Here is a 12,051-nt window from a genome sequence, read left to right as displayed (position 1 = left end):
ACAGCTTTGCTCACCAAAATTTCCAGATAGAGATAATATTTTAAGATTTAAGAAAAGTATTTGAAAAGATTCCAAATTCTTTAAGGACAGTGTTTGGTCTTAATAAGTTTACATTTTATAACAAAATTATTGGATGGTTGGATTTAGAAAGTGTTTTATATAAGATTTTTCTATTTTATTTGAGATTACTGTACCACTTTCTAATCTGCTGTTTTTACTTTAATAAAAGCACACATTCTTTCATTACATATGGAAAAATTAATTAATTAAAAAAATGATTCATTTGCTTATTGGTTATTTATGTCACAAATGTCAAATTTATTGGATTTGGATTTATGGGTAAACTGCATCAAACCAACCCTTTCCCTTTTTTACCTCACACACACATTTTTTTTATGTATGTTTCCATGCAAAAACTGTTGATCTGATATAGCTGAAATTATTGCATGAATATAATTTTCATATCATCTTAAGATAGTGGCCATTTTATGGCTTACAACATCTGCTGGATTATGTTGCTTGGCAATATTTAGTATTATTACAGCCAAACTGGTGGTTAAATAAAATTCTGAGATCACTTGCATTATTTAAAATTTTTTTCTTCAAACTTATTTTTCTTAGTATTTTTAGGTTTTTTTAATTATGGTTTTTGAGAGAATGCCCTTTTAATTAATTCTTGTGAACAAAACATTTAAGTTTTTTTGTTATTTAGTGTTACTAAGAATGTCCAGCCCCCATCAATGATGGCGACAATGCTAATGAATAGATTTTGAAGATGTTGTGAAAAACTTATATCTTTATTTTCAATGTAGAGTACTATTACATTAATCAAAAATTTCTTGTTTTGTATCAGTGTATTCATAGATATGTTAATGCTTAACGGACCAAACTTCCTGGGGTGGAATTAAAAAAAACATGTTCACGTTTATTTTCAATGCAAAATAAGTATGTTAAAATTCACACCTACTGCTTCAGTTGATTTATTGATATCCGTTCTATCAAGACCAAAATTATCACATTATTATCCCCTCAGGGTTAAAATTTTAAACTTAATAATACAGTTTAAATTATTTGAATAAACTTTAATGCCTAATTTATTATCTCCATAGTTGGTTTCTTATATAGATTTATATTTTATAAAACCAAACTAGCACCCAAACTCGAAAATAGTCAAACATAGTGTTGCGATCAGCGGTAGGAATGAAATTGTTTAGTTTGTTGTTAGGATGGGTATTGACACTCATAATTAGGAGTATGTACGTCTAGGGTATTGGTAGATGGGCGCCACTGTATGAAAGAGCACGTGGGCCCAGCAAAACTCTTATCTCAGGATGTGACGACACACACGTGGGGACAATACGGGAGCTCGCCATGCTGCATCTTTTTCAAAGACCTGGTCTATTCTGATGTGTGAGACACTCTTGGTAGTTAACGAGAATGTGAGCTGTTATGACGTACCACATGACTTTTGACGTACGGTACTCCCTCGTAGTCAACCAGAAAAACTTTGTCTTTGTAGAACCTCTTTATTACACATGTCAATACAAGAAATAATAAGTTAATGGTAAAAACGTTCTGTGGTACGAATCAGTTTATGCGAGATCCAGTTCAGCCATGTAATTAGACATAATGATCTCATAGTTTCTTAGTGCTAGGTAGGATTACAAATGAATTATTTAAGTATTTTCACTTTTGAGGTAGGCCCGAATGTATTTAAGAAAATGTTTAAGAAATTTAGAAGACCTACAGAATGACTTCATAAGCAATGCATAACGATGAAGTCCTCGGGGTGAAGATAGCATTCTACCTTTAGGGATGATGGCTGCAGACTGGTGTGAGACCCGGTACATATGTCTGCTGGCTGACTTCGTCTAGTTACACCGCAACAATGCTCAGTGGCATTAAAAGCAATGTTAATGAGATCCAATTGCATGTACCACCTTGTGTGGTCTCTGTGGTAACATATGGTGAGTCACACCTTCAGATTCTCAACCATGTTCCCCTTTGGAAAGTAAGGAGTGCTGAAGTTGGAATGGAGAGACCACTCAAAACACATATTTTGATAGGCGGTGGATTGAAAGTATTTCACATTGACAAACACAAAAAATGCAGAGCCCCAAGAAAGTTTCACACGGAGTTCAGTTCACCAGAGACTTAACGATAGTGAGGCCTTTCATGTTCCTCAAAGGCAGCAACAATACCAACTCCGAGAAGCTATCCAACAGACATACATTGCCCTCCGTGACCTCACCAAAGGCCAAAAAATATCCAGGTGCACTGTATGCCACAGAGCCTCGTTTAGGTCTGCTGAGTACAGACCTAAATTTTCTGGGTGTGGGGGTTTACACAGCTTAGACTCCACGCAAAGCTGAAAAGGTTTTGAACATCAGTCACAAGGGTGGGCCAGGCAAACAGCACAATCTTTTCAAGGGTCTTGGCTACCCTTTAGTAACATCCATACACAGAAGAATGAAAATACTTCACTATTATGGGATGTAGAGAAGAGGGCACGAGAACTTTTCTAGCTTTATCGTTTTCTCCAGTGTAATAGATCATATCTTTGTGCACGCTTTATGAAACATCTTCCCCCTGTTCTATTGATCTACAGCTTGAGTTTCCTTTACATTCACGAACGATTCCAGGATCACTCTCAATGCTGAAAGTTCAATTTCTGGGACTTCAGGAGGGGACTTGGTACCAAACTCATCAGGGACAAACATAGGTGAAAGCATGTCAGCAACAACATTCTCAGAAACCTGTATTTGATGAATTTTATACAGGAAGCGAGGCAAGCACAACACCCACCAACCTAGCGTGCCTACCTGATGAGGGTGATTCAGAATCCAGGTCAGACATTGGTTATCCGAATATAAATCAAACTCGGAACAATCTTAATTGGTCTGAAATTTTTCCATGCCGTAAATGCATGCAAGGGCTTCTTTCTCATAAGCACCGAACACATATTCCGACTCCATCAGCACACAACTCGTGTATGTCACTGGCTTTAGTTTGCCTTGCTCCAAATGGGCATTACGCCTAGGATAATAGGCGACGCATCTACCTACAGTGCGAAACATCGGTCAAAATCTGGGAGATTGAGTACTGGAGGAAACACAAACTTTCTTTCCAAATCTTGAAAGGCTGCTTCTTGCCCCACTGAAAGGCCTGACCCTTCCGTTTCAGCTTGATCAGCAGCACAGTTAAACCAGAAAAATTCTCTGTAAATCAGGGTTAGTACCCGTACAAGCCTAAAAATTTTTGAACACCTTTGACATTTTTTGGTCTCAGGAATTTCACTACCCGGGCAATTTGCTCCGAGTCTATTAGTAACTCTCCTCTGGAGATCATGTATCCTAAGAACTTAACATGTACTTTTCCATGATAACCTTACTAGGATTCACCATTATGCCTGCGGCTCTTGCCCCCCAAAAACTTGCCTAAGATGGTTCAAGTGTTCTTTCCATGTATTGCTGTAAACAATTTAATGTTGACATAATTGAATACGAAGTGGAATAATTGTATAGCATATTCTCAGGTAGTAACCTATTTTCCAAATTGCTAGCAAGGGTTCGAAGCTCTAACAAAGTCTGCGGGGCGGACGCAAACACACAGTGCTGACGTGTTACCAGGGACAGATTACAGAGGATGATCTCAACGAGATTATTTTCAGACAACCCAACCTGTAAGACTTTTGCATTATCGACAATAAAATTAACGAAGTTAAACATCATAGGTTTATGAGGGGCTTGAAATCGGTGGACCAAGTCAGCCTTGCACTTATATACTCAAGGAGGGCAAGCGTTCTCAACGACAGCCTTAGAGAAGTCTTTAAAGGAGCAGTTAGTCTTAAGAACATCACATAATATTTGCAAAATAGATCTTTGCATTTCGTGAGCAATGAGTAAATAAAATCCTAATTCACCAGCTTAATCTCCGTTAGTTTCCCCACCTCCATGAAGAAACTAAACACTGCTTACGGTTTGAGTGCTGACAGCATAGCTAGGAATGCAGTGACTTCAGAAGTAGCTTGTGATCTTGTGTGGATAGGACTCACTTCTGCCCATGATGATAAGACCTCCGGAGCAGGCGCAGCAAAGACCTCAAAACAGAAGAACTGCCGGCTCTACATCTAAGCTTCTGCATTATTTCTCGCCCCTCATTAGGGAGGCCCATTTCCCTCCAGGAAATGAAGTAGCTTCGTTTGCAGAGCAAATATTTAACAAATATATAACAAAAAATACAGACTGGTATAACACAGGCCATCAGAGTGGCACAAATGAAACCAGTGCAAAGGAGGCACTACAATTTACAGGTTCGAACCACTAAGTTTTAGCATCCTCCACTCATGTTTCAAAATGATAAGAAAGTGAGAGCCAGTCAGATGACTCCAAATTGTGTTTCGCTTACGTATGTGAAGTAGGTAACACTAACTAGCCAAAAATAACATTTATATACATGCTTTTTAATTCAAGCAAAATATAAACAAAAGCATAGGCACTACGAAAGTGAACAGAATACAGTGTAAGCATTAACAAATTTTTCAAAGTATAAGATGATTGCTGAACCAGCCACAAATCATTACTTAATCCAGACAAACAAGAAAAGATATAATTACACTTTATAGTATGTCTCACAATGAAGCATGCACAATACAGTAAATGCAGCTAACAGAAATATATTGCCATGACTTAAATATCTGTCTGTACAGAATACATAACATTACCTGAACGTTAAGCATGTGTCTGACAAATTATGTACCTTTATTTCAAACATGAAAGTCACCATTCAAACATAAACTTAACATAAGTAAACTGGATTTCTAATAGTTACAGGTAAGTTCTGGAGTTGGCATCAACATATGTTCATTCACAAGAATATAAGCTACAACTTTATAAAAAACTAAAGTAATACCTATGACATGACTAGAGAAGAGAGATTACAATGCTAATTATGTAAATACAGCGGCCTCAGCCTTATTCTTCATGCAAGTGTAGTATGCAAACAAAACACGTAATCAAACAAAACATCTCCATTGTTATTTTGACCATGCCTCGATGGACTCTCTGCAAACCTGGATTCCAAGACCTAGGTAATGACTAGACATCCTCAAAGAGACAACAGTTCATGCAAAATTATTAGTCCCACATATACTTAAAGGGTAATGTAAACCTACATGTGATTCTGAGAAACAAGAAAGCAGCAGTAATTAGGCTAAACAAAATTAGTCAACATGGGCCTAAATACCTAATAGTTTAACACAGCCACCCAGGAAGCCTACCATATTCATATTATGTTATGCTTGGGAGGCTTAGCTCTGAACAAAATAGTGCAAGTAAAGTTAATATGACTGTGAGTCAAATTACTGAATTCATCTACGGAGGTAATCAGTCTCGTGCCCTAAAGCAAGTAAAACAGAAAAGTTAATGAAGTACAACATAGTTAAACGAGCAGCAAAACCAAAACGGAAATTTCCATTAGAGCGGGGCCACATGCCGCCTTCATGCTATGACAGTATAACAAGTACAAAGTTGCATGCTGCCAGGTCAAGGTCTACTCGAAGAAGAACTAGCTCATCACATAAAACTTGTAACATCGCCTTATAATTAACCTTAGAGTACAGGTGTGGAGGGGAAATTGTTATGTTGCCAAATTAAAGGGAAGGGATTAGGTGGGAAAGTGTCTCTGTAACTCGAAGCTTGCTAAGCAAAGTGTGCAATTAAAATCTTGAGGTCCGAATGTCCCGCCACTGGCTCATGATTATCAAACTAACTTTTCTCTTTCAAATAACTTATGGTAAATACTTATACAGTTACTTGCATGTTGCAATACATTTTGAGATTTATAATTAAAATATTAGTTGAACTTAAGAGCTTAGTTTAGATCAAGTCATTAGGTAATATTTAAATAAAATATTAAAGTTTTGTCCAAAATGTACGTTTCTTTGAAATTTTTGAACTTTAAAAACTACCTGCTAACTATGCTATAAAAATTTCAGAAAAATTCATACAAAATTGCCACCTAACAACTTTATTTTTTTGTAAGAATAAATTAAATGTTTTCATATTATTTTTATTTACATAAAATAGATTTAGATATATCTCATTTTCCTAGTATTTGAAGTGATTAACAGATATTCTTGTTTGGTTTCAGGAAACAGGGATTCGATTTGGTGAAGGTAAGGTTGTTTTGTTTTGCAGTATTTTGATATAGCCAAAAATCACTGACATATGTGTTAAAAGTGCCACATACTTATATGCTTTTTGAAGTTAAAAATTTGATTGAATCATTTTACAGAGTATGCTTAGTAATGAAAATGTCATATCTTAAGATAAAACCCTGATATATAAAAGTTTCATTACCAGAAATGCAGACAGCGATGGTTGGCAGTGACTGCCGAGGTGTTTTGCTCCATCTTCTTGCCGCGATCAGCAGTGTTTACAAGCACTGGAATGATAAAGGTGTTGTGACATCACAGAATTTATGGTTGGTGGAGAAAGAGGATGCGAGGATGCATACTTTCAACCATGCACCACATATTCAAAAAAACATTGCCACCGGCAAGGGTCTAAGACAAAATCAAAAACATTATAAAATGAAAAAGGCAATACTTTAATCTTAGCCAACTTAGTCCATATGGCCATCCTAGCAATATGAAAAAAATTCTGAGTCAGAAATTAAACTGAAAAGTAGTTGAGTCATAAAGGAAAATAGTAAATAAATTCCAAAAAAAATATGATAAATTCAACCTTTGAAATACATGGAAACTCTAAAAACCCACAGCCACATAATAATGGATATTCGAAATAATACTTTTAGGATCTTTAGGAAATTTAAATTACATAAATATGAACATTATAATACAATAAGAAATATTAGTAAATATATATTTCTGTATCTTCAGTGCTCTAAAAAAAATACATATATATAAGATAAACCTTTTAGCACTTAACCAGTTCTCTAATTGTGTCCAAGCATGCTTTCATTTGTGCCCAAAAAGTTCCAAAAAAAAAAAAGTTATATTTTGCAGTCAAAAGTTACTTGATTTTCTGAAAACAAAAATTTCCGTAGCAGAAATGTATCTAGAAAATGTCTGAATTTAAAGTCAATTGGCCCAGCATAATTTTTCTATTCTTAAACAGTCCCTCAAACATTTTGTAGAGTCACAAAGTTTGTTCGCCGCTACTAATTTTCTGCATACAGCAGTGCTAGAGGACAGGCTTTCTCAGACAAAAAACTATAACCAGTCCTACAGTGCCGTATTAATACTGCCAATAGCCCAGTCAAATTAGTTATTTTTTCCTGCATTAAATCATGTAGTTCCAAAAGTTTCAGCAATGTTAGAGGGAGGTCACGTGAACAACACCTAATAAAGTCACACCGATTTCCGGTGCCACCAGGGGAGGAGGGTTAAAGATCCTTTTTTTCAGTTTTTTGCGAATCTCTCGAAAAACAGTGAGTCACACAGAAAATATTATAGTTATCCAACTTAAAGATTATTAAATTACCTACAAATTGGTATATCATGTTTATCTCTATGTATTACCATCTTGGAGCATGAGCAGGCCAAATGAAAAAATTCTGAAAATTTTATAACGCCTCACGTTTTTCGTCAAAGTTTCCCACACAGTTATTTTCCATTCAATGTTACAGGATATTCATCTAAAAATAAGTTGTAGAACATTAAATTCCCTTCAATGATATGTGGAATTTACTAAATTATCTACAAGCAGTGAAAAGTTTGAGCGTTTTTAAGTTTGAGGGTAGATTTCGAGATTCCGCTACTTAACTGTTCATTTTTTAATTTACGTTTTCAAGGGCTTTAACTCTCTGGAGCACGTTATTTATTGTTCATGTGAACAAAAATTGTTTTTTTATTTCCAAAACAAGTAAAAATATATATGAATGAATGTATAAATTATATAATATGAATATATGATATAGTATTACATATTTTTATGATATATTCATGTATGAATGTAACATATTTTATTTATATAAAATGTAATTTTTCCCACCATATTTGCAAAATGGTAATAAGTTAACCATCAAACACTATACATAGCACATTTTGTCCATATTTGTATGTACATATTGCACACATTTATCATGGCTTCCAACTCAAGTGTCCCTAATTATCGCTATACACTGTAAAAGCATGTCGTAACCTATATACCAAGGCACCATAATTTTAGTATAAAAAAGTAACCACTGGTGAAGATAAAAATATGTAATAACCTGTATTTTCGTGGCTCTTAGTGTAGGCCGTGTCAGGAGATTGTCTTGCGATGGTTCGGCAGTCTTTGCAGCTGCCATCATCAGGTAGACTAAGTCTGACTGGACTGTCTACCTTATGATGGCAGCTGCAATGACTGCCGAAATGTCGCAAGACAATCTCCTGACATGGCCTACACCCAGAAGCCAAGCATATGCAGATAACAGCCGCAAAAGTCTGCAATCTTTATTAATTAATACCCTAAATACTTTAAGTAGTTAAACATGCAATAGTAAAAATATAGGTTTACACTACCTAATTCCCGGTCACCCTTCCATCCTATCAAACATTTCCAGCTGTTGATACTCCTCATCGTCCAACTCTTTTGACTCCTCTTGAATTGGAGGACAGTTAGTGCAAGCACCGTGGCAATTACCACTTACAGATGAGCAGTGTATACCGGCTTTCCGACACCCACATATCATACCGCAACCTGTGACACGACAAAATATAGAGTTGAGCACGCTGTCAGGTGCAATAGGGGCCCTGGTCTTAATAGGAGTAAGATATCCCCTATCTTCTCTTGTCCAACCCAAACATTCAGGGTCGAGGGATTCATTTCCAAACCACTGTTGGACCTGTAGGAACACTCTGCACGAGTAATGTAGAGCAGCATCTTTTGAAGGCGGCAATGAAGACAAGTTTGCTTTCATCTTGGCTGATGATTTGACGAAGCACATGTACCTGTGAATATAACAAAATATGACAACATTTATTCATCAAACAGCATGCTTCAACTAAGTTATTATATGCAACACAAAAATGAAATGTACCTATGATGATTGAGGTCATGCTCATGGGATGGGGCCTGATACAACAGTAGGAACATTTGTTCCCCAGCTTCAGCAATGTCTCCTGGATTGGATGTGGAGTAGTAAAACACATCATCGATGTTTTTTGTTTCGTTGGGATACCGCTGAAAGCATTTGATTATGGCTGCTTTATTTTTCCCATAAATTGCAGAAGTGGTATCACATCCAGTGAAGCCATGGATAAAGAGAATGTAGTGGCTGAATGGCAAGGCCTGAAGTTGGGAGGAGTACAGCCTGTCTTCTGTGTTACCTCGTCCAGGCTTCATGAAAAACACATTCATGTCTCGTGGTATGAGTGCCACGAGTAAGACGAGCAGGTCTACGTCCTCGCCAACTACTACCACAGTTGAATGAGAGTTATTTTATAATCCACACCTGACAATGCTGCAGTCAGCATCTCCTTTGACTATGGTGAACTGTATGCCTTTTGCACCCAAAGCCTGTGCTAACATACTAATCAACTTTGTTTTATTCCTTTTGTTGGAAAGAAAGTTTTCCTGCTGAACAGTAGCCACCATGCTCTCATCAAAGTCTATGTCCACTGATGTTTTACCTGATGCTCTCCTATACTGTTCAGCTCTTTTCGTGGAATTAGTGTCTTTGTAACCATTGAAAACCACAGCAGAGTTGTAGCCGTAATGATTGATGATATAAGACACATATTGATCACAGATGGAAGCGAACTTGGTGTTGTTGTTTCACTTTACTCGCCACCATCGACTACTGTGAAAGTGTTTTTCAGGTTTAATCTTTGATTGCATGAAGGAATAGTATCGTAGAGAGCTGACTTTTTCGTTTTTCTCATGATCCCTTCATCAAAAAGAGTCATGGGGTATGGGGCTAACTCACATTTCAACAGCTCTTCTACATCCCCTTCAGTTTTCTTTGAAACTATGGTTCTTTGGAAAATCATTAAAGGCTCGACCACCACTACTTCGTTGTCCAGTTTGACAGTGTTGCTCATAGCAGCCAAAGGGACTACTACATTCTTCTTACATTGCTTAATTTCTGCAAAGTTCATTCCAAAAAAAGTTTTCATTGTACGGGTTCCGATTTCCAATGCTTGGTAACAGTTGATGTTGATGGTTACTATTACTCCAGTTGAAAGGGACATCAAATAATCACGTTCAGCAAAAGGAAGGTGATCAGCCAACCACTGTGCAAGCTTCCTTCTGTCTTGGTCATCTCTGCTTGATGCTCGAAAGTCAACATGCTGTTCTCCATTCATAGAATGGATGCCGGCAAACTGCTCTAGTGAAGAACATATGGCTGTAGCTGTGCATGCTCCTCCAACCCATTTCGCCAACACAGAATCACTAATGCCTCTCCCTCGTGTTAGTCCCCCATGTCACGCATCAGTGTCACTTCAATTGCCATATCAGACACACTCCAGCCATTGGTGTACCAGTTCTGTTTACAGTGAAATATCCACAATCTATGAAATCCTCTTTAACTTCAGGGTAGCGAGTTGTTAGTCCAATCATGTCCTGAACATAGAGATGTGTACATTTCGCATAATGAAAATGCCCACTGGCAAGGATGAATGGAATCATCTGTTGGGCACATGTCAAGTGGCCTTCCCAATTACCAGTCCGCTGTGCTGCAATGAACTTTTTCAACACCACCACCATTTCAAAGTACTGCACCCATAAAGCTGATGTTGGCCCAGCACCTTTCAAATGTAACATCTCATTGCTCAATTTCTGTTGTTTTGATTTTTTCTGAAGTTATTTTATCCAAGGTTTGCACTTAACAATGTTTTCAACCCTTTTGCGCTCACACGATTTGCACCACATTCAGCTGATTCATTACATAAACACTTTTCACTCATTTTGAATGAGCTGCAGACAATGTTTGCACAGTGCGATCATGACTCTACACACTGCCGGAATGGACTGAGTGTTTATGACAGGAAACTACTACTTGCGAGGAGGGGGTTCATCCCCCCTCTGACGACCTAACTACCTAACTACCTGACTACCTGCCTTCCTGCACAACCGGCCATCTCCAGAGCAGAAAACATTTCTAATTCAGCGTCACAAATAAGCGGTTAGCACTAAATGAACTATGTACACATTTCATATTTTTATAATGTAATATCATTTACTTTTAAGGAAACAATAACATACGTAAAAACGCAAAAGTTCACACTTCAACATATTATATAAACATACATTCGCATATATTTCTATTTTCATATATATATTTTACTTGTTTTGGGAATAAAAGACAATTTTTGTTCACATGAACAATAAATAATGTGCTCCAGAGAGTTAGAGCCCTTGAAAACGGAAATTAAAAAATTAACAATTAAGTAGCGGAATCTCAAAATCTACCCCTAAAATTAAAAACGCTCTAACTTTTCACTGCTTGTAGATAATTTAGTAAATGCTACATACTATTGAAGGGAATTTAATGTTCTACAACTTATTTTCAGACAAATTTCGTGTAACATTGAATGGAAAATAACTGTATGGGAAACTTTGATGAAAACCGTGAGGCGCTACAAAATTTTGAGAATTTTTTAATTTTTTCATTTGGCCTGCTCATGCTCCGAGACTGTAACACATAGAGATAAACATGATGTACCAATTTGTAGGTATTTTAATAAGCTTTAAGTTGGATAGCTATAATATTTTCTGTGTGATTCACCGTTTTCGAGATATCCGCAAAAAACTGAAGAAAAAAACATTTAACCCCCCCTCCCCCCTGGCAGCACCGGAAATCGGTGTGACTTTATTAGGTGTTGATCACGTGACCTCCCTCTACAAATTGCTGAAACTTTTGGAACTACATGATTTAATGCAGCAAAACCAACATTTTTAGTCTAATTTGACTGGGCTACAATCCTTGCCTATCTGCGGGGCAATCACTACCCAGACCATGAGGCTTTGTAAATTGCAGAATATTACTTTAAATAAGTCCAAGCTGAAAACTAAACAGTTGTTTGGTGGCAGATGTAACTTA

At 36.9% G+C, this 12,051-nt stretch overlaps 1 protein-coding gene across 3 annotated transcripts in view; it reads left to right on the top strand.

The window, feature by feature from the left end:
• The window catches only part of LOC134527894 (inositol-tetrakisphosphate 1-kinase-like), a 93,121-nt gene that overhangs the window by 23,454 nt on the left and 57,616 nt on the right, over positions 1–12,051 (top strand). For all 3 annotated transcript variants that reach the window (XM_063360897.1, XM_063360896.1, XM_063360898.1), the window contains one exon: positions 6,151–6,175. In XM_063360897.1, the coding sequence (XP_063216967.1) occupies positions 6,151–6,175 (25 nt within the window). The remainder of the gene's footprint in view (positions 1–6,150; positions 6,176–12,051) is intronic.

This window comes from Bacillus rossius, chromosome 1 (genome assembly GCF_032445375.1).
Source record: "Bacillus rossius redtenbacheri isolate Brsri chromosome 1, Brsri_v3, whole genome shotgun sequence".
Classification (NCBI taxonomy): Eukaryota; Metazoa; Arthropoda; class Insecta; order Phasmatodea; family Bacillidae; genus Bacillus; species Bacillus rossius.
The sequence above is the reverse complement of the archived record's forward strand: the minus strand, read 5'-3'. Positions and strand labels throughout refer to the sequence as shown.